Below are 23983 nucleotides of genomic sequence, written 5' to 3' on the forward strand. Positions count from 1 at the left end.
GTGGCAAGGCAAGCTAATAAACAGTCCATATGTTAACACACAAAACCCCCTAGGTGATACACGTATCTCCAGGTAGTAGATACACCAGCTTCTGGACTTCTATAGTGATGTGTCTTAAAGACATACAAACAAACTGCTGCTGCCTGTGCTTAGGAAAAATAAGCCTTGTTTTGCATGTGATGGAGCTAATTTGACTTACAACAATGTACATTCACCCTGAATAGAGATTTTAAGATCACTGCAATGGAACAACTTTATCTTTCAATTTATCTTCAAGAGATAGCTTGGAAGCCTTGATGAACAGCTTTATCCTGCTGAAGCAAAAAGAGAGCTTTAAAAAGGATCAAGATAGAAAGCACTTTCAAGGACATGAATGAGGTCCTGGAAATAACACCAATAAATAAAAATAACTTCAGTAAGGCCACAAACATTAAAAAACAAAATAAAAAAGAAAGGACAAACAGTACTTCCTCACATGGAACATGACTGCAATGATCCTGCCCACAGACATGGTTTTTCTTCAGCTTATTACTAATTTTCACTACTGAAAGAGTGGCAACTCAAACAGCCAAGGTGGTTAAAATAAATCTATTCTGTGCAAGATGAGTAGGCAAACATTGCTTATAGAAATTGTTAACACAGCTGACCAAGGGAACTCTTATTAACCAATACAGATGACTTCTACAGAGCATGTGCAGCAGTTTCCAGCAAGAAGTGCTTCCATTTGGTTTACAAACACTTTTGACAGAGTATTTCAAGAACTCACGACAGCATTTCAGTATCTGAAGGGGACTGTTTACAAGGGCATTAAGTGATAGGAGAAGGGGCAATGACTAAATGGGAGCAGAGTAGACTTAGATTGGGTATTAGGAGGAAATTCTTTACAATGAGGTAGTGAAATACTGGAACAGGCTGCCCAGAGAGGTGGTGGAGGCAGCATCCCTGGAAACACGTAAGGTTAAACTTGAAGGGGCCCTAAGAAACCTGATCTAGTTAAAGATATCCCTGTTCATTTCAGTGGGGTTGGACAAGATGACCTTTCAGTATGCCCTCCAACTAGATGCATTCTATAATTTTATAGTAAGAAAGACAACTCTGAACTTGTCTGGTTTGCACCATTTAAAACCCAAAGTGGTGGAGAAACTAAAGACCTAATGAAAGACCTCAGTTTTGTGATACTAAGTTCTGCTATCTTCCATTTAGAATGAACAGCAGCTTATTGCTGTCACTGAAATGAACATTTACCTAAGTTTCAAGTACAACTGGGTGACACTTTTTGAACAAAGTTAGTAACACATAATACATGGTAGGGATTAAGTGATCTTTTAAAAAGCCTTTGGGGATAAGAAGACAAACAGCAGAAATGCAGGGAAAAGATAAATCAGCCAATCAAGCAGAAGTAACGTGACTTCTCCACACTGTTTACAGATAAGCCTGAAGAAAAAAGTGATCTTGCTTTTTAAAAGCTTATTTAAAAGAACTTACCTTTGAAAGATCACTTACTTCTGTTCATATTCTAAAGTATCTACCAGCCCTAGGCAAATGTAAAGCTACTAAACTATTGCAATGTGAAAAATAAATTCCGTTAAGTTAGTTATTTGGATGAGATAAAGATGACATTTTGCTCCAATCTGTCTACATAGCATGCACTCAAAAATTAAATACACCTGCCAAAAAGTAGGGAAGAAGTTACATATAAAAGGATGAATGAGACATCTCCTTTAGTGTGTTGATATATAGTTGGTAATCTGCTAAGGACTACAGATAGGACATTATCTGACACCAAAAATTATAATAAAAAATGTTGAGCTACTTCCAAAATAGAAAACCTTACAAGAAAGTTTATAAAGAAGAGATTTGGCATAAGTGTCTCTATGGCAAAAGCAAACGGGGAGAATAAAGAGCTCCTTTTGTTTGCATCTGAATTGACAAGAACCTTCAGTGAAATAGTCTGAAGTGAAAGGGAACCTTGAGAACATTGTATTAGAGACCAGAATTAAGCCATTTGGTACCTCTGAATTCCTGAACAACAATTAGCAGTCAATACAAGTCGTAGCTACATAACAAGAGAGGTAGAAAGACATAGATCAGAAAAGGTAATTTTCATAGATACCTACTTGTTTTTTCAAGTCTTGGAAATGTTAGAAGCTAGTAGTTATTGATAGAATATTTTTTTCTTCACAGCTTTTTTTCCTGAACAAGATAAATATTAACAGTAATGAAGGAAAGAAGGCACCTATCTCACCTAAGAATGAGGACTTATCTGTCCATTCTACAGATATGTGAAGACCAAATTATCAAAACACCACTTGAAAAAAATTGATGCTCAGGGTCTGGGAAAGAGTTCCAGTGTGTAGTCTTTAATTACTGATGTGCAAACTTAGGAAGAAATACTGGGAGAACTCAGACCATCTGGAGTAGCAACAGTAGACTCAATTTTACAATATTCAGCTATATCTAGTGCCAGCTGATCCTTTGAGTGCAATAGCTTAGTTCATTCTTTGAAGACTATAGAAACGTTTTTCCTCCATCTGGGAAACATGATCACAGAGAAAAGTTGTTAGGCATGTCTAGCAAAACTTGACAGCTACTAATCCAAACTCAGAGATGAACTTGTAGAAGAGATCTTTGTCCTACATACATACGGCTTTGTCTTTAGGCTAAGCATAGCTTTTAGGTAACTGACATACTATAAATATGATTGCAAGTCCTGAAGGCAACTTCACATAAGAAATAACTGAAGAAAGCAAGCCCTGATAAAACTGTATCAAGACTGAATTCCAGGAAAACATTGCCAAGAAACTCATAGCCAGAAGAAGAAAGTAATATTTAATCTCACAGAGCTACAAAGAAAAGCAGAATTTCCTTCTCAGACTCTCCCAGTCTTGAGAGAAACATGCAAGTAGTAAATTACATCTGTTTGAAGAAACGTTCTAACCACTCTGGAAGCAAACAACTCTGAAAATAGTACACTGATGTTCAGCATGGGAACACACACATCAGAAACTGGTTTTGTTTCTGAGAAGCTCCTGGTAATATACTATAGCTGGACTTTCTGTACCTCCAGAAGCAGTGGAGCCAACATTATTTGTTCTTGAAGTACTGAGAACTGTAAAAGGAGAACTGAAATGTGTCTGTACTGTACATTTGGTTACTACAATTAACATAATTTTTACCAGTTCCATCACCTCCTCCCGGTCTGTTGCTGCAGCACTGGTCTAAATCACAGATACAACTGTGCACACAAAGCCATAAACTAGCTCAGAGTAACAACAGACAACCAGCAAGAGGGCTTTGCTACAAAGGTGTAGAGTTTTAGTGGTCTTAGTCCTTAGCATACTAGGAATTAATGAGGGCTAACAGAAGCTAACACATTCTTGAGACCTTCTGTCCCTTCTGGATAGACAAAATTTACTTTCATATACCTACAGTACAAATACAAGCAACAAATACAGACAACAAATAAAAAAACAACAAACATTTGAAAGATGTTTTTTATGCCCTGAAGTCACATATGTTTTGCTAATACAAATGAATTAATGAATTGCCTAAAGAACATGTGGATTTGTAAAGACTCAGAGTATCAGTTTCTGCAAGGCTACAAGGGCAATGCAATTTTTATAGAACCAAGCTTTCTAACTGGTACTGCTGAATGCTTAGAAACTCAGATGGCTAAGAGTCTACATTATCAGGACACTGCACTCAACTTTTGTGCCAGGCTAGCTCTGTTATTGCAACAGTAAGTTGTGTTTGGGCTTTGTTCAGTGGTTGTTTTTTTTTTTTTAACATCCTCCAACAAAAAAAAAAAAAAAAAAAAAAAAAAAAAAAAGGTGACATATAGCAAAGAAGACTTAGTTGAAACCAACACTCAGCCACACTGGCTCCAGAGAATAGAATCGTGCTGCTTTGCTTTCTTGCAGACCAGTATATAAATGCTCATAACTCCAGAGAAGAAGTGTCATACATTCATTCACACTTTGAAATAAGAACAGTAAAATAAGAGATTATTTCCTCTGAACAAATTAAAACACCACAGCCGTAACAGTTCATGTTAGGAAATGGTTATCTTATAATTCATTTAACACCGAAATTTTTCATAGAGTTGGCTTAATGTTACAGAAATTTGGATTTTCTTTAAACTCTCAATTCTCTGTTGGCTAGATACATTTTCCTATGAATCTCCTCCTAATTCTCCCACATTTCTCATGACATTATTTCAGGGTGAACATCTACAGGTATAAAATTTACTCAAACCTAGTCTGTCAGCCATGAACAAGCAGAAAAGCCAGCACAATCCTTCACTCTCAAGCTGTTAATAGTTAAAAGAAAGATTTAGGCCAAGCATGTATTTAAATTCTTTTCCATGTTCCACAAAGGAAAAAAAAATGCTGAAACTCATTAGGAAGAGCTTTGATTATCTGCAATAGTAGAAAAAGATAAATGCTTATTGCACAAAATTATTTACCCTCACTGAGAGGAAAAATGATTGCCTTAATATCAGTGATGACTGTATTTCAGATGTCTGTTTCTCAGTTTTCCAAACCCAGGACACTTTGTTGATAAACTATGTAGAGAACTGAAATGTTGCAACTGTTGGAGAAAGCTTAAAATTTAAGGAATATTTGATGGGGAACCAGAGTAAGGATTTGGAGAATGTAAGCTATTAAATAACAGGCAAGAAATCTCAGCAGCTATGTTTCATGCAGCTGGAAACAAAGAATGATCAGAATACCATGAGGAAAAAAAAAACCAACCACCAAAAAAAACCCATGCAAAACACACACAAAACAAAAATCCCAAGCAACCAACATAAAACACCCAAGTAAACCTAAAAAAGCAACAGTAAAAGAAGAGTAGAAGAGCTTAAGTAAAACTCTGAATGCCTCGTACTTTATCTCCCACTGAAAAATTTGCTTGCAAAAACAGCTTGCCTTTATCAATACAGGTCAAATAAGTTTACCCAACAATACACCTTGAAACTACTTCTTCATAAGCTGCAAGAAACATGTAGGCATGTTCACGGTAGAGTACTAAGTACACTAGAGATTCTAAAGTACCACGTACTGAGGATGCATCTCTTACCTTATCATCTGAAACAGCCTGAGGTACTTTGTTACGATGCTAGGTCAAATCTAAACTTCCCAGAAGCAAAAATACAGAGACTTGTAAGTCTCTCTATACACAAAATACCTTGTATCAGGTCACATCTCATTAAATATCCCAAACACGCCCTTTCTATGCAAAAAAGGTAAGGTGAAGACTTGGGTTTGGTGTTTTTTTTGTACATATGGAAGAAATGTAGTGAATGACTTTATCTAAAACTCCAGAATGCTAAGGAATAATTTCCATGAACAACTGTAAGCAAGCCTTTTTCCTCTTGGGACATTTCAGCAACAGGATCTCTTCTCTTTTCATTTTCAAATGAGGTATTCATTCTTACTAAACATATCTCATTCTAGGCATGCTTATGCAAACAGGGTACAAGCATTCAAAGAACCAACTCAGTTCACAGGCAACATTCTAGTGCTGTCAGGATCAAAAGAAAAGCACAGTGAAGTTCAAACTTTGAAAACTGGATCAGTGGAAAAGGTGGATAGTGCCACCATGTGGTACAAAAAAATCAAAACCGGAAGTTTCTGTATTGAAGAAAGGTCAAGGTACCAAGAAAACCGATCCTAGCACAGCTTTAATTACTGTTATCTACTATTCTGTTGAACTACCGAGAAAATATTAACACAGATGTCAGTCATAGCTCAGAAGGCTGAAGTACACCTGCAGAACTGTACTAAATCAGAGCACATAAAGTGTACAGTAAAGGAAAATGCTCATGTAAATCAAAGGCAGTAAAATAACAGTGGTGTTTAAGTCCTTACCATCCACAACTTCAATAAATATGCTCTGGGTGCCTGAAACTGTCTTACCACAACTCCAGATTATGCAGAAGTAAGCTAAAGCAGAAATCATCCTAGCTGAACAAAGAAATTGTGTAAATTTTCATAAATACCTTAAAAACAACATTTCCCTTATACTCTTGCAACTTCTTTATGCTTTGAAAATTACAAAATCCATATATTCAGGTAATTTGTTCCTCTACCTCATCTGAAATCAAATTATCTTTCTCTTTAGTATAGAAAGAAATAGAAAAAGTAAAATATAAATAGTTGAAAGGCATAACAACAAATATGCAATTTGAGTTATATTTGAAAAGGTCTTTTGTACCATTACAACAAAGGCAAAACAAATTCCTATCAAGAGATCACCAGCTTGAGAACTATACATCACAGTGTCTTTAGCTACTGCTGGATGGATCTCCTGTCTCAGTTTCTCCACCCTAAATTGAACCTTGCCTTCAAAAAGCACAACATAGTTGCCAACAATCTACCTTGAACCATCTTATAAGCAAATCTTCCAGGGCTGCCATAAAATTACCTGTTAGGTAAGAACATACATATCATGCTTCTCTTTTCCTCCCTTCCCAATCCCTCCTCCCATCAGTAATTTTTTGCACAGCAAAACACCTTGTCTATCTTATAAAGAATAATAATTTGGAGAATAAGATTTTCACAGTACATATACAGATCTACACAGTTTCTTCAGATAATTAAAGTGCACAAACCTCTGTTAGACACTTTAGTTGGGATTTGTAGCCACTCAGCTCTTCTACTAGGTTCTCCTTTTTCATCTGTAGTTCACTTAGTTCTTTCCTTAAGGAATGGACAACTTCATAGAATCGGATCTAGAACAAGATATACATTTGAAATTGCGACTAGAAAAACTGCAGTCACAAAACTACAACTCCCATTACAAATCAGCTGAATATTTAATGGTAATACTTCAGCAAATGGTTTCTAGGGCATATCAGGAACCTGTTTGGACTTGTGCAGGTGAGGATGTGTTAAAATAAAGACAGCATCTTTCTTCAGCCTTTGACAGCAGCAACTATGAAATTACTTGTTTGTGTTAGGCACTGAAAAAAACTTAAAAGAAAAAAAAATAAAAGAGGAATGAAGGTAAAAATATGCATTTCTGTATTTCTGTTCAACTACAGCAGTTCTCAGTCAGGCTGCCTAGTTAAAGAAATACAGATGCTAATGGATCACTTGTTCTCTACCCCACTCTAAAGCCTACTGGATTAATAGCATTAAAAAAAAAATACCAAAAAGCCTATTTAGCAATAAACTAACTTAACTTGCTAACTTCCCCCAAGCCAATATAAATTTTTATGGGGTGTGTAGAAACAGAGAGAGATGAGCTTTGCTTTCTGACAGTTCAGCGTGCTGAATGTGCACCAAGCCAAATGAAAGCACAGGAAGCGGGGAACAGCACATAACCAGGAAGAAGTGTGACACGCACCCCACAGACACATACTCAGCATTGGTGCGCTGCTATACAGGTTCAGCTGCATCATGCAACTAAGCCTCTGAAAGGCTCCACTATGCCAAATTAAAAAGAAAAAAAAAGGTCTTGTAAAAGGATTAAAAAATATATATTAAACACATACTCCTCCCTCTTCCCCCATGCCAGTCACATAGTCTCAGACAACTAAGATCCATAAAACTTTTCCAGCATGTTTCTACTGCAAGAAAATGAAAACAAACAAACAAACCAACCAGAAAAAAAAACAGTAATAAAACCACAAAGTCAGTTGTAGAAAACAAAGAGACAGAGCAAAGAAGAAAGAGCTTTTTTGATATACGCCCACGCACGCATTCAAGTTAGTACTCCCAGAGTAACTCAATACCTTAAAATGTTTGTTTTGGGGGATGAAAAGAAAATAAAAGATAATTAAGCAATATTCTCATGCAAAAGTTGCTTGATACGCCCTCATCATTAACACTTTGTTTGATATTTGATTAAAGAAGAAAGCAAGATAAGCATTTAAGAGCAAGCTGTACTACACTTCCATGCAAAAGGAAGACAAGTTTCTGTTTTGCTACCTGTAAATAGCAGAGAACAAAGAAAAGTTCCGGGTATATTCCACATAACTGACTGCATACAATTCTAAAAAACAGAGAAGCCATGGAAATTTGCAATGTAAATACAGGTGTAGTTTGCTTTACACAATAAAGCAAGAGTGTAACATGACTGGAAGACTCACAGTAAGGCAGAGAAGTGAAATTTTCTAAGAAGTGGTCGCTTTTTTTGTTTCTGTTCTCAAGGTTTTTCACACACTGCCTTTGTAAGTTACAGTTGTTTGAATTTGTTGCATTCAGCAAGAGAGCTTCATTTCTCATCCTTACCTTTAGATGCAAAACAAGCATAAGCTAAAATTCGTTATTTTTATATTTACACATTAAATGAATTAAGGATGCTTTTTAAAATCAGAATGCAATTTAATCCAAAATAAGGTATGATAATTTATTTCTTAATGCTGTGAATGTTCCAAATGACAAACTCAATCATGTTAGAGTTAGATGATCTTGCTGATCTGGGAAGTGAATTAAGTACACATTATTCCTTCACTTTACTATTTTATAATTACTTTTTTCTAGCGATATTCTGTTACTTCAGTAAGCAAGGAGTTTTTTCATGTCCACCTATTAAGTCACATTGCTTCTGATGGGTTTGTGCATGGAATCAAACAGTGAAGTTAGTTTTGTGGGTAACTTCCGAACTACGACAGAATTCAACTACTTCCTTAGGGGAAAAAACCCGACAAACAACACAACTGAACTTTAGTAGTGTGCATGCAAAGCACTAAGTGCAATTTTAGTCTCTTAACTACACCTTCCATTGACTACATAAGTCTATTTTTTTCTCAAAAAATATCCTTGATTGTCAGTAATTGTTGCCAAAGCATTATGTGCTTTTCCAAAGCCACGTCTAGTTTTTCCCTTGAGCTACTGTTTTTTAACTGTGATTTCCTTAGGAAAGCTAACTCAGGTAACCATGACACACTTTCCTAACAACAACAATTCTACAACAGACTACCTACCATCACACCAAGATGATATGGGATATAGGTATAAAGGGTAAGTGTATCTGCACAGCCTTCCTGATAAAAAGATCAATCCATGGTAATAAGTGCAAATGAATACAGTAGATGAGGAGAAGGTTGTAGCAGAAGTCCAACTTATTTAGCTTGCCTGATGGTAAATAAGTGTTTGTGTAACTCAGTGGTCCAACCATATGTTACTTTTTGCCAAGTAGAAACAAAAATTATTCTAACATGTTTTCAGAAACAATTGAGTATCTTTAAAACTACCAATTTGTATAGGTGTTCCGTAAGGAAAAACTGTCTGAACAGGTCTGAAAAAACTCTTAGCATATGCCTACCACTTTTAATGGATAACTATGGGTGAATGCATAGGTTGGGAAAGTTGCCTTCTGTTAAATGAAGTTATGTGAAAGCAGTTGCATGAGTTAAGTGCCTTCTTAGAGTACAACAATCTGTAGTTAAAACGATGCAACTGAAAGACATGGTAAAAAATACAAAATGTGCAGATAAAATGTTTCACCAAGTTGCCTAAAAATTACTCCACGACACTACAAAAGACTGCTTTACTGAAAAAATGAAGTGGTTCAGCTGCCAAGCATGAGCCTGACAACCTGAAATGCTTAAAAACTTTGCATAAACTGTTTCTAAAAAAAATAATTTTCGTGTAAAAAAAAAAAAACAAAAACCTGATTTTCTACATATAACTTGAAAACAAACCAAAACAAACATGACTTTATGAGAAAGATGCTTAAAAAAACATTTTTTATTTATCATCATAACATTAAACACTGCCTAGTCTTTGCTCTAACCTGTCACTATTGCACCCCTTTGTGGAAGAACGGCGAAAAAACATCTCATGTTCTAGCATTTTAAACTTGCAGAATCTCCAAACACCAAATCTGTACTTGAGAACATCCTGCTGTTTGGCCAGTACCCTGGATTTCAAAGAGTATAAGCATTACATATACTTCTATTTCTCTCCTGGCAAACTAAAGTAGTATTTTATAATTGAAAACCAGAAAAAAACCCCAAACAGTCTGGAAAATTCTTGCTCAAGTTTTCTCTAAGAACTCTTCCGACAAGAATTTTATGCTAGTATCAGCAGACTACACTGTTAGTCTGCACACAGATCTAAAGCCAGAGATTTTATCTGCCTCAAACACACAATTCCTCCTTAGGGAAGCAAAGCAGAATACAGTACCAGAAAAAATATGTTTTCCCTTCAACATATTTTTCCTAGCCTTCAGATAACAAGTGGATGCATAGATAGGATATACAAAATAGTTCTGTAGCTTCCCCCAGTATTGGTATCACCAAAATAACTCAAAGTAATGACAAAACATCATTGACACTCTAAGGTTCATGCTGTTCCTGTTGCCAAAATTAAGTTAAGAAGCACCAGAAAACAGTGTCTCACTATAGTCTATCTTTAGAATGTCCTCTCCAGGAAAAAAAAAAAAAAAGAAAAAGAAAAAAAAAGAAAAAAGCCACAAAACTAATTTGGCAAGAAAAAAAAAGGCTTCTTCAAAATAGAAGAACTGATGAATGTGTAAAGAGGAAAGGAGCTTCACTGAATAAGCAGTGGAGTTCAAGTCACAGACAAAAGCAGCATTTATTGGTTATATGCAAGAGTAAAGAAAGAAAAAGAAAGGTAGGTTAAGTGTAGAAGGTGGCTGTTCCTTAGCTCTCTTACTTCACATATTTTTTTAGAGCCCCTTTCTACTCACAAAGTACTCTAATTGTGCTGTGACAGCTTCTGTTAAAGCTGCTGACAAGGTCACTAACTCCTGGAACACAAACCCTGTGAGGAGAGGCTGAGGGAGCTGGGGTTGTTTAGAGAAAAGGAGGCTCAGGGCTGACTTCATTGCTGTCTACAACTACCTGAAGGGACATTGTAGCCAGATGGGGGTTGGTCTCTTCTACCAGGCAACCAGCAATAGAACAAGGGGACACAGTCTCAAGTTGTGCTGGATGTTAGGAGGAAATTCTTCACAGAGAGAGTGATTTCCCATTGGAATGGCCTGCCCAGGGAGGTGGTGGAGGCACCGTCCTTGGAGGTCTTTAAGAAAAGATTGGATGAGGCACTTGGTGCCATGGTCTAGTTGACTGGATAGAGCTGGGAGATAGGTTGGACTGGATAAGCTTGGAGGTCTCTTCCAACCTGGTTGATTCTATGATTCTATGATTCCTGGTATCTGTCCTGCCCAACTATATACTATTTTGTACTGACTGTCAATCAACTCCTGAAGTTTTGGAGCTTCCCAAAGATCAATGTTAAGCAAGGTGACGTGGATTTCAGCCTGTATTAAAAATGTGCCTTTTCAACCATGGTGGTGCAGAAATTAATGAAACCCCTCAAATACTCCTGAGGGCAGTAAGTACAGTAGACAGCTGGGGATAACAATCTAATAGGCCCCAAGCTAGGTTTTCTTGTCTAATCACTCAAAGCTCTAAGATTTTCCTAGTATTTTTCCACAGTCAACTTTTGTAACTTGAAAAATATATTCCCAAGAACATCCTTTAGATAAGAATGACAAGTTTTACTTCTCTCTAAATACCTAGAGTACTGTAGACCATGACTTTAATCCAGCAAGAGAACTCATTCACACAGCATTTATACCTCAAGAAACACAACAAGCTTTTTAGCATATTATTTACTGCTTCCTTAATAACTAGCTCTATAAATACTTTAATTCACCAAAGTTTACATGCCTTAAATCCTCGTCTTTCTCTGAAGTGAGCCAGGATGCTCTGGACACATCGCACAGGCTGAAAGCATTGTCTTTTTGATATAAGCAGAATATCCCTCTGTCCCTCCATCTACCCCTAAGCCACAACTAACCAATTACTTAAAGAAAATTAGTATTAAAATATACTTTAAGATAAAACATTTCTACCTGACTAAACACAGGAGATAAGAGCCAGATGGAAAGCAGAAGGGAAAGGTAAGAAATGCTTTCAAGAGCCATTTTAACCTGTGGCTCCAGCAAGGCAAGTCAAATCCCTATTGTCAGCCTGCTGTATTTCCTATCAGTAATGTGTGCCTACCATTTAATTGTAATGCCCCATCAGCTTAACCTCCTTAAAAACACATCATCAGTTCCACTCTAAGACACCACTGTTTGGGATTAAGGAGTGCCGCTCTTTACTGGAATCCAGTCAACAATGGGATCTGGAAGCACATCTGCCTCTGAAGGTCCTTCATTTCTACTTGAGGAAGAATAAGAATTCTAAGAGAATAGGTTGACTACTATATGCTCATCCCTTTATTCCTAAATAAAGCAATGTACAGTTTGTTGGGGGTTGGCTCTGGCTAGCAGCCAAGCACCCACATTACTGTTCACTCACTTGTAGCCTCCAGTGGGATCAAGACAGAGGAGACAGAAGAAAAGCAAGAAAACTCAGGTAACGAGTGTGGAGGACAAAGACAAAAAAACAACAAGAAAAAATCCATGCAAAGACAAATCACTTCCCATAAGCAAACTAATGCCCAAGCAGTATCTTAGCCAAAAGTAAGTTGGGAGCCACCTCCCCATCTTGACTTTCTTTCTCTACCTCCAGTTTATATTGCTGAGCATAACATTAGATGACAGAATATTCCTTTGGCCAGTTCAGGTCAGCTGTCTGTTTGTGTCCCCTTTCAATCTCATGATCATCCCTGCTTTGCCAGGGACAGAGGGAGACAGTCCTGGTGTTGTGTAAGCACTGTCCAAGAACAGCCAAAACACAGATGTGTTTTAGCCACACACTGTTGTAGCCACAAATAAAAAGCGCAGTGAGATTCAGGGTGCTACAAATAAAATTAACTTCATCCCTGCCAGACCCAAGGTATGGCTATATTTTAAACCAAGACAAAACACAATACTCACAGAAACATATTCAGGTATAGAAAGCTGATCTTCAGGAAGAGACTTCAGCTTCTCATAGCTATGATCTGTCAATTCCAAGTCTCGCAAACTACGACGGATATCTCCAGCCCTCTCTCTTAGTTGGCGATTCATTTCCTCCAGTTGCTTCTGTCTCAATAAAATAGTTTCCATTTCTTGTTTCATTAGAGCCTGATGTTTTCTTCAAGATTGATTTGAAAACAGAAGATATTAAGTAGTGAGTAACGTAAATGATAAACCTTCACAATACCCCAGCAAGGGAGTAAGTGAAATATCCTGATTTTGTAGAAGGGACAATTTGCAGATAGAGATTAGGTGATAAGCACAAGAGTGTATACCATTGTGGTTACACAAGCATATCACACACAGCACACATGAAAAAACAGTAACTACATTGACAATACAAAGCTGAATCTGAGAAGTGACAATCTTCACTTATGCTGTCTTGAATTTATAAATTTATCTTAAATTACCAATTAAAATGTTAAGAATGTGAAAAAGCAGAACATATTTAAAGAAACCCCTACAAACTACTAAATCACCAAATAAGCAATAGTAACTTCAGTTTGGGTTTTTCCAAGTTCCAGTATATATGCTTACAGCCTATTTCACACACACCTCTTCATTTTCTATCCAGTGTCACATACAAAGTCAGAGTTATTATTTAAAACAACAAACACATAAAAGCACAAATACACACTACAAACAACCAACCTTACTTCCACCCTTAAACCACTATCATCACTATTACAGCAAGGGTCAAGATATTCAACAGTGAGAGAAACTGCATTATCACTTAAGAGAAACTTTAAAGTTTTCATTTTATTTAAGTCAAAGATGACTGACTTATGTTTTTGAGATTTTAGCTGTTACTCCTGAAAACATATTTGAATTACATCAGAATGTGTTTTGAAAAAAGTAGGATTAAAAACAGGTGCTAGTACTATAAGGGAATGCCTGCCCCACTGGTTTCAAATAGACAAAAGAAAGTCTCCGGTTAGCAAAGTTGCTACACAAGGAGCTTTTCTGCACAGATTGTTTAATTGTGTTAAATGGGAATGAAAAGTGAAGACAAGCAGGAAAAATAATGAAAACACTGGAGAAGGGAAAGTAATTAAAGTTTTTTTATAACTGTGAATAATAATTTGCACATTGGTGCTGTTTTACAGAGCACTCCTCAGATAACTCATGTATGAGCAACATAAAAATATTCCACTCCGGTGTCAATAAGCATACAGAATGACATTTTTCTGACAGTCAGCTGCTCTTAGTTGAATGACTTCACTGGAATTCATCTCAAATCTAGCTTCACATGCCTTAAACCTGCTTTTAGGCTTACTACAGAATGATTTTGAATTTGTAACATCCTGTTATCTAGTGCATGGTGCATCCTCTACTTTAACAAGAAGACTATTAAGTAATATTTTTCCTTCACAGCTCTTAAAATATATAATTGACAAGTAGTTTGAAGAAGCCTGCTAGCCAGTCCATTTTCAGATACGGGTTTAATCACAGAATCAGACGCAAGCAAGTTGAAGAGACCTCAAAGATCATCCAGTCCAACCTAGCACCCAGCCCTGGCCAATCAACTAGACCATGGCACTGACTGGCCTCAGGCAGTCTTGTCCTGAACACCTCCAGGGACTCCACCACCTCCCTAGGCAGCCCATTCCAATGGCAATCGCTCTCTCTGGCAAGAACTTCCTCCTAACATCCAGCCTATACCTCCACCAGAATAGCTTGAGACTGTGTCCCCTTGTTCTGTTGCTGGTTGCCTGGCAGGAGAGAACAGCTCCCACCCGGCAATAGCCTCCCTTCAGGTAGCTGTAGACAGCAATGAGATCACCCCTGAGCCTCCTCTTCTCAGAATGTTTCATAAAAACAAGATGAAAAGTAAGATTCTGCATCATCAATTGATTTGACCAATAAGCAATCCTAACTGGAAGTGTTAAATATTATTCCTTTACTTTTCCCAAGTCACATAAATTGCAGTTATTAAAAATTCTGTTTAAATTGATGGTAAGTTTGCCTCCTCTGCCTACTTCTTTTTCTCCTTGCTAAGAATGTTCATACTCCCAACTCCTATTAAATTTTAAATCCAGGTAACAATAAAATCAAACCTACAAACTTCAGCTAGTGAAAGCTGAATTCAAATTTAATTGCATGGTATTATATATGTAAATTTCATTTTTAGAATGGAAATACTAATATTTATAATACTTATATTTATAGTATTATATTTATATAATACTAATCTGCAAAAGAAATCCTATTTCTGCAAAACTGAAGAACTTTCCACTAACAGACAATGAATTAATTTTATTTCACATTAATAACTTATTAAAGATTTAATTCTTATTTTTACTTGTATCATACCTAGCATCTTCTTGCTGTAATGCCAGCTGGCTATCCAATCGTAAAGACAATAGCTGCTTTTGATGGATTGCATCATTGAGCTTCTCTTCTAGCTCTTCAATCTAAAGAATACAAGTATAAAATGAAAAAAAGAAGTTACCTTGATAATTTCAAATATTAATAATTGTAATATTTTACATTAAAAAAAATGAAATAAAAAAGTAGAGTGCCAAATATCTCATGAAGTGCAATCATGTTTGTCTAACAAGACCTCTAAATATGCTAAGGCTTCATTAGCTATGATATGGATTTTACCCCAACGAACAAAAGATAAAAAGAAGACTCAGTTATGAAATTTATCTTTTTCAGGCAAATAGCAACTTGGTAGCCAACTTCAAACCAGGCTTAAAGTCAGAACAGCAAGCCAGTGAAATCCTCAGTCAGTATATAGTAGGTTGTAAATATGGACTGCACGCAAACATGGCAAAGCTGTAACATCTTTCTTAGTTTCACTCATCACTAGGATGTGGTACGCAACAAAATCTCCTACTGTTAGCATGCAGCATATTCTAGCTACATCCTCATTGTTTCAGCACTCATTTTTTCTAGTAGTCCACAAGTTTATGTTTAAAGTCCCTACAAAACTGCTTCCATCAATGACAAAATTATTCATTTTTGAAAGAAAACACATCTTTTTCCTTTGTTTTTAGAAAAACTCAATCCCACCTCATTAATTTGTAAGTATAATGACTTGGAGCTAAATTTCACAAATCTTTGTTTCCTCCTTTTTCCTCTTTTAAAACCCCCCTCCATGAACAAAACCAAACACTGGCCTACCCCCCAAAAAAACCACAACCCAAATTAAAACAAATGTAAAAAAAAAAAACAGAAAAACAAATAGTGCAGGCTCTCAGCATAGAATTCACAAATTCTTTTCAGGACAGAAGTTTTTGCCATACTCTGAAAACATCAAAACGAAAGAAACAAAACTCCTTACCTTGGTCAAATATTCTACCTTCAAGTTGTCAAGCATCAGGTTTTTCTGAGATAATTCTATTTTAAGTAGTTGAAGATTATGGAGCAACTCTTTCCGTTCAATCAGCTGCTTAGTGACTTTAACAGTACCTTCTCTCTCTTCAGAGGAGGAAACATCATCAGTTGGGACTGTTGTTTCTAAGCTAATATCTTCAGACTCCAAGGAACTGGAAATATTTACCTTCCTCATTTCCTTAAAGCTTTTATGTGACATTTTCCTCCACTATCTGCAAATCTTTAAGTTATACTTTGAGATGAGCTCCCCGAAGAATCAACTGTAAGAATCAAAACATTTAAGTGAAAGACATTATATCATTACAAAAAAATAACTAATTAAGCAAGACCACTAGCAATACTTTTCAGCATCATATTAATGTATTTGCTTCCGTTCACTCAAGATAGCCATTCTAAAAACTGGGCAGTTGCCTTTAGATTTTTTGTAAGTAATTTATTAACGAAGGGCTTGGCTGCAGTAAGCTAAGTACCAGTGTGAATCAAACTTACTAGTAAGATCTTACAGCTGAATGAAGATGCCCACATGCCATTCACACTGTCAGAAGAGAACGCACCACAAACTCCCGAGGCCCATCAGGCATTGTAAGAGAACATCCCAAAAGAGACATACAAGACTTACTGGAGACAACAGCTAAGGAATACTTTGACGGCCACTTTTGTCATTAAAGATGTAGCTCTGTTGTTCTTGTTAGACTAGTGTACTTAACGGTCACACATCTTTTCACAACCACTCGGTGCAGACCACAGCTTTTACTTGAGATGCAGAGACCAACAAACGTTGTTCAAACGCCTTCACAGAATCAGTTAGGTTGGAAAAGGCCTTTAAGATCATTACTGTCCATTACCAAGCCCATCATTAAACTATGGCAGTAAGTACCATATCTATATGCCCTTTAAATACTTCCAGGAATGGTGATTCAACCACTTTTGCTTGACAACATTCTTAGTGAAAAGATCTGTCTTAATAACCAACCTAAACCTTCCTTGGCTCAATTTGAGGTTATTTCCTTTAGTCCTATGTCTTGTTAGTCAGGAGAAATGACCGAGGAAACGCTGCCCTCAGGGCTCAGGCCAGTTGCAGTGGGGCTGCCTTGCGGCGAGGGGCACGGAGCCTGCCGGAGGCTGGCCAGCTCCTCAGGAGGAGCTGCTGTTTTGCTCGCTAGGTGCCCGACTCCGCGGAGGGCAAAAGACGAAACACGAACCCCAACCCACCGGTAGCCCGCACCCCACCAAGCACTCACCCCTAGCCGGCGGCCGCGGCGCCCGGTACGCATGCGCAGCCCTCTGCCGTCCCTCAGGGCTGGCCGAGGCGGGACTGCGCGTGCCATCACCGCGGCGACCGGGGGACGCCGCGCGCTGCTTCCCGCGCTCTGCCGCGCGGCACGCTGGGAGCTGGGCCCTCCGGTCACGCACGTCCCGTTCGTGGGGCCTGCCGGGAGGCGCTGGGTCCGGGGCCGCCGCTCTGCCGATCCTCCGCCCACCCCTCTGCCGGTGTGCCGCGGTGCGCGCCGGGAAGCGCAGGAGCAGATGCGGAGCACGCCATGCTGAAGTCGCGGACCTTCCTCAAGCGCACTCGGGCGGGTGCCGTCGTGAAGGTTGTGCGCGAACACTACCTACGCGACGATATCCCCTGCGGCGCCGACGCCTGCCGCCTCTGCCCCCCGCGCTCCGCCGGGCCCGGCGCCGGTCTCGAGGCGCAGCCCAGCGGCGCTGCCAGCAGCCTCTGCCCTGGGCCGCACTATCTCCTTCTCGACACCAACCTCCTCCTTCATCAGGTGAGCGGCTACCAGAACCGGGCTGCGGGAGGAAGGGAGGGAGCGGACGGACGGATGGACGCCGGCTTCCCTCAGTGGAGCCACAGGCCCAACGTCTCTCTGTGCCCCTGTTTGCGGAGCCATGAGCCCTGCTCGATCTTTAATTCATTGGACCTCTTAGACTTGGGGTTCAGGCACCGTTCCTGGTGCGTTAGCTGCGCGCTGTCGGCCTTGGGTTGTGTTCTGCTTCATCCCTGATTGGATTGTCTTGGCTTTCCCTGCTAGCGACTGAGGAGGCCGTCAGCATCACCGAATCTAATCCGCTTTTAGACTGTATCTTAGACTGTATGTTGAGTTTTGCTCTTTGAGCAGGAAGGGAGAACAGTATTCTTTTGTTTGTTTGCTTGTTTATTTTGTCGTGGTCTGATACGGCCATGGAAAGCCAGGTAAGGAGAATGAGTGGACTCTGAGGCAGCGATTAGGATCTTCCCACGGTCACTGAATTTTCCCAAGTGCCTCTTCTCCTTTTCATAGTCTGTTGCAGTCTTAGGTTCTTTATAGAGTTATGTAGATTTCAGCTAATGAATAGGGGCCGCAAAATCATCCCATATACAAATCCAGAAGCATGGGAAGAACTTTACTTAGCAGCCCATCATTAGTTGTACAAGGGCAGTGCAGACCATAGAATTCCAGCCTGGGAGGCAGGGAATTCTCAATATCGATGTTTGGACTCGGTGATCTTGGAGGTCTCTTCCAGCCTGGTTGATTCTGTGACTGCTTGTGAATACCTCTGTAGAGGGTAGAGTGGCCCTGTGCAGACATTGAAGACTGGAAGTAATTAATGAATTCTGATATGGTATGCTCCAGAAAGGGGGACAGCCCTCATGTTTTAGCAGCTACCCATCTCAAAAGTTTCAAATAAGAATTTTCTTCCCAAAACGAATCAAGATGTTTTCCAGTCTGTTACCTATGAACTTGTTGGTATCTACTGGCAGAGTTTACAGATGCATACTATAGAGCACTGTTAGAATGTGCCAGGGTACACTGCCATGAGCTGGAACAGTGGGGATTATGAAGTCTTTGTAACAGTTGAAAAAAAGTTTTACCTAGCAGCTGGAGCAGAATTGCAAAAATAAGGGTTGGCCTGGTGATTCACCTTGTGCGTGCAGTAATACTGAATTTCTTGCCCAATGGACATAGCTTTTTAAGTTTTTCAGGTTAGCTGAAAATCAGGTGCAGAGAAGCTTAATCTGGCATTGCCATGTCATCAGGCCTTATTGGTGTTGCAGTTTAGAGATGGGTTTGCACGGTTCCTTGCCCTAAGCTTAGGGCATGAAGTTCGCATCTGTTTCTGCTGCCAGGGACTCTGGATTTTTGTTCTGCGCTCCTCTCCATTGCACCATATGGCTGTCAGGAGTTGGCAAAGTGATGAAAACTTTTTCATTTCCTAAAAAAAAAAAAAAAAAAAGGGAATGTAAAAAAAACCCCAGGCTTTAAAAGGTGGAAAGCAGCTAATGTAATTCCTGTTGCTTTGAAGCTGCAGAAATCAAAATTGCAGTGAAACAGTGGGTTTCCTTTTGGAAGACTTAAGCCTACAGGTGCACAGGCATGTCCATGTTAGCTGTGTAACTGTGAACATGTACTGTTTTATAGTTTTCATTGCTTATGAAGGTATATGCCAAAAGGCCTTTAAATTATGTTGGATTACTGTTAGATTGTGCCAGATGTGTTTTGTTTAAAACTATTATAACTTGCAAGAACCTAATTTCTGTAAACAAAACTTCTAGTGATTAGAGTCGTGCATGTTTGGGAGACTGAATTTGGTGGAAGTCAGAATAGGTCCATATCTTCACTCCAGGAAAATTCAGGTCACCAGGAGCCTGGAAAATCGTGTTTTTCCAGGGGGAAGTCACTTAATATGCTGTTCAGTTTCCCAACAGCATGAGAAACAGGCAGAAGTAGTTAACTCATTCGCATTAGCTTTTTACATGCTAACCAAACATATCTCAAGCCTGTTGTTGGATAGAATTGCACAGCAATTGATTAATTTCCATTTTTTTCCTCAGATTGATATACTTGAAGATCCTGTTATTAAGAATGTCATTATACTACAGACAGTCTTACAAGAAGTTAAGAATCGGAGTGCACCAGTATACAAGAGAATTAGGGACGTGATTCAAACCCCTGAAAAACATTTTTATTCTTTCACCAATGAACATCATAGGTAAGGTGTGGAATAGGGCATAACAGAGTTGTACCCATGTCCAGTAAAAGGAACTGGGAAACAGAATTGGAACACATGAACTAGGTGAAAAAGATATGCTGGGATGCATAGAACTGAATACAACTGTCTAAGGAATGTTTTGTTGTGCTAGTTTGAAGCTAGCTAGAATGTTTTGGTGAGAAGACCTAGATTACAGGCTGTGAGAAGAAAACTGTGGTGATATCTACTTCACTCATAGGCTTACTGAGATGTATAAAAGCAAGAATCCAGACATAGTTAAGGAAATCGCTCTCTGTTCAGGCTCTGGGCTGCATTTTCTCTAACCTAACCTACCATCTTTCTGATTAATCCACCTGCTTCCTAACCCACCTGGCTGACCCTCCATTCCTCCTTGGACACAAGGCAATGTCTGGAGTAAGATAGAGAGGGGTGGGAGAAGGTGAAGGGTGGTTGGGAGCCCCTCCTAGGGACTCAGGTTTCTGGGAGGGCTGTTGTGTTTCTGTATTACCTTTTAACTTGTATATTTCTATATATAACTATATCTGTTGTAAATACCTGCCTGTATATTGTGCCGAGCTGTAAATATAAAGCTTCATTCAATTTCCAGAGCCGTCTGAGACTAGTCTAAGTGATTTCCAAAGTGTGGGGGGCGGGGAACACCCAAACCATCACATTTGGGAAGTAGTTGCATGTTCCAGAAGCTTTTCTAGTTTATCCTTAGTACAAGCTTATATATATAAACATATATATATATATATGTAAAATGAAAAGGTGATTAGAATATCAAAAGAGGTTTACAGACAAAATTGTTAACTTGAGCAATGGAATACTGATTTTACATTTTTAGTGTCCCTTTTAAACACATTTCAATGCTTATTTGTATGGCCAGCTCAGTCTATAGAAGTATTTGAAAATCTCTTAGTCAGTTAGTGACAGAAAACTCTTAAGAAATTATGATGATGCAATTTATTTGGCTTTATTTCTGCACACAAATAGTTTCCATTACATGAAACTTCTAGGAATCTTGAATCCATACTTTTAACCTCAATTATCAGTGAGAAGGTTGTACTAGACGTTAACACTTCCTTCCTGGTTTTCCTTGACTTTCTGTCTCCTGACCCCTCAATGGCCTAGAGAGTGTTACATGTGTTAGAAGAATTGGTAGGTAGAGCAATGGTTCTTTCAGCTTCAAGTCTTGATGTTGTCTGTCTGAAAATATTGTGTAAGTGTTGGAATTTGTTTTAGTTTGTTTACTTTTTTTTTTCTCTTTCCAATCTTACTTGTCTAGAGAAACGTACATAGAGCAAAAGCAAGGAGAATCTTCTAACGACCGGAATGACAGAGCTATCCGGGTGGCCGTAAAATGGTATAATGAACACTTGAAGGAAATAGAGGATGAGAAGAAGATTCAAGTCATCTTTTTAACAAATGACAGAAGTAATAAGGAGAAAGCTCTAGAGGAAGGCATAATTGCTTATACATGTAAGTGAAGTGGCATGGACTTGAAATTTACTGCTTAGGAAACTGTCTTAGCAGTCTCTTTGTATCTAAATTCCATGCAGCTCTTGTATAAATGTTTACATGTGTGCTTTTGTAGGTGAGGAGTATATAAAAAGCTTGACAGCTCATCCTGATCTTGTAGATCGCCTTGCTTGTGTATCTGATGAAGGGGTATGTTTATATTTTCTTTTATAGAAGAAATTAAACCAAAAGTTGTTTGCACTGCATTGTTGGACACTGTGGGTCAGTCTCCTAGCATCAATTTAGAATGTTAAGACTCTGGACTTTATTACCATTTTGGCGATATAGCTTACTGACCACTGTAAAGAAGAAAGGAAATATTGCAGCTAGTACAACTGCAGATTATATACTTACTTATTCGTAGGTACCTAGTTAATTGTAAAAAAGTAATTGCTTTAGATAACTGACCTGAATAAAGAATATAAATATTAGAAATAATGGAGAGAAATGGAAAACTACAAAGGTGTTTATAGCAAACCATTCAGATCTTGTCTGTTATTTGAAAATTTACTTTAATTTATTGATCAATAATATTTTCTTCTGTGGTCAGTTAAGTTGTCATAAGTGCAGTTTGCAGCTCAGAGATGAGCCACATCCTTTTCTGTTTCCTTTTGCTTTGTATTTATCGGAATCAAGACTTATATTTTCACACAAGACTGATACAGCGTAAAACTAACTCCATCAAAAATATGAAGGTTAATTTCATCAAAGTTCTAGAAGAATGAAGTGGGAAGGAAGTGGAAGGGTCAGCTGATCTTTGCAGCAGTTAGCCATACTTTTATTCAGTTTTAAGTAGTTATCTGACTGCTCCACTTAACCACAGTAATGTATTCTCATCATGTTTTGCATCGCTTACAGTATCTGCTTAAACCGTGTGCCTTTTTACTATGTAGCACTATGCTAATATTTGCTTCAGGAAGTTTAGTCAGTGTATCCAAATCAACATAAAAGTGTATGTTGCTTGTGCAGTATCTTTGTAAATAACTGCAGGCAAAGAAGAAAATAAATAAATCTTCACATTTCTCTGTTCTTTATGCTTTTTATGCTTCCTTAGCAAAAAAATACTATTTGGCAGTAGCTTTTTGTTATTATGAATGTTCATATGTATGTGTAGTTAAAATTTTGGAGTTAGTTTGAATGCCGTGTTTCTGAGCTTGGTTTTGAAGTGATCATGAATACAAAAGACTGACATTTTCCTCCTTTTCTTTTTTTTTTCTTTAAAGAAAGAAATAGAAAGTGGAAAAATAATTTTCCCAGAACATATTCCTCTTAGCAAATTGCAGCAAGGAATAAAATCTGGTGTTTACCTCCAAGGTACTTACAGGGCAAGCAGAGACAATTATCTTGAAGCTACTGTTTGGGTTCATGGAGATGCAGAGGAAAACAAAGAGGTGAGTGTGTTATTTTCCCTTCATCCTGTGAACTTTCACTAGTCTCAGTAATAAATTACTTCAAGTTTATTTCATTCGTATTGCCACGTGTTGAAGTGGAGCATTGCAGTAATTTCTTTCCTGTTCTGTGTTTTTTCTTATGCTTTTTCTTGTTAATTTATTTGCATGGATGTATATTACTGAAATAATGGCTGTGCTCTTTTTGAAAAGAGAATAATGTGTTTGAAATTATCAAAGTATAAAGTGTAAAATAGAGCTGAATCTTAGTAGCTTTTCAGTTTACTCTAATATAGCACTTAAAAAAAAAGTTTGAAATATGGTGAAAAGCAGAAACAAGTTTGTGAGAGGATGTTGAAAACAACTGTGGTGAGCCCATGTGGGGCTATCCTGCTTGATTTCCCCCCTATTTTCATGGTTGATGATGAGTAGACGGACTGTATCCTTCTAAGCAGATAATCCATCTCTCTGCCTGCATGCTTCTCTGTTGGCACAATCGTACAGATGCTGTTTCCGAGCAGCGGCAGTTGTGACCTCCCTCTCTGCAGTGGCAGCTAGAGATGTTTCTCTGTCTCTGATTCTTCTGTTCCTATTTTGTAATATGTGTAGTCTGCTAGCCTGCAAAAATAGAAGGATTGTCTGATTTAAGCAAAATCTTGAGAAAGCAAATGGTATTTTTATATTGGAATCCTGAAGTAATATAATTACTGAGAGAAACCTAGGCAGAGGTGGGGGAAAACGTGTCACAAACATCCCTTAAAATGTTCTTTAGAGTGCGGAGTATACATCTATACTCTTCAGTTAGACTGTTTTGATTTGTGTCTTCTGTTACTGCCATTATGAATATATGCATTTTCACTTTGTTT

The 23983-nt window shown here is 38.2% G+C and overlaps 2 protein-coding genes across 3 annotated transcripts in view; one reads left to right on the plus strand and one right to left on the minus strand.

Moving 5' to 3' along the window:
• Positions 1–16486, minus strand: part of PIBF1 (progesterone immunomodulatory binding factor 1) — a 178322-nt gene extending 161836 nt beyond the window's left edge. For both annotated transcript variants that reach the window (XM_064141083.1, XM_064141089.1), the window contains exons 1-4: positions 16178–16486; positions 15202–15302; positions 12808–13006; positions 6617–6736 (exon numbers count right to left, since the gene is read on the minus strand). In XM_064141083.1, the coding sequence (XP_063997153.1) occupies positions 6617–6736; positions 12808–13006; positions 15202–15302; positions 16178–16429 (672 nt within the window). In that variant the 5' untranslated portion in view covers positions 16430–16486. The remainder of the gene's footprint in view (positions 1–6616; positions 6737–12807; positions 13007–15201; positions 15303–16177) is intronic.
• Positions 16487–17649: 1163 nt separating this feature from the next.
• Positions 17650–23983, plus strand: part of DIS3 (DIS3 homolog, exosome endoribonuclease and 3'-5' exoribonuclease) — a 31546-nt gene continuing 25212 nt past the window's right edge. Inside the window, exons 1-5 of the mRNA XM_064174124.1 lie at positions 17650–18005; positions 20051–20208; positions 21497–21690; positions 21806–21879; positions 22953–23120. Coding sequence (XP_064030194.1) covers positions 17772–18005; positions 20051–20208; positions 21497–21690; positions 21806–21879; positions 22953–23120 — 828 coding nt within the window. The 5' untranslated portion in view covers positions 17650–17771. The remainder of the gene's footprint in view (positions 18006–20050; positions 20209–21496; positions 21691–21805; positions 21880–22952; positions 23121–23983) is intronic.

Source organism: Pogoniulus pusillus, chromosome 3 (genome assembly GCF_015220805.1).
Source record: "Pogoniulus pusillus isolate bPogPus1 chromosome 3, bPogPus1.pri, whole genome shotgun sequence".
Classification (NCBI taxonomy): Eukaryota; Metazoa; Chordata; class Aves; order Piciformes; family Lybiidae; genus Pogoniulus; species Pogoniulus pusillus.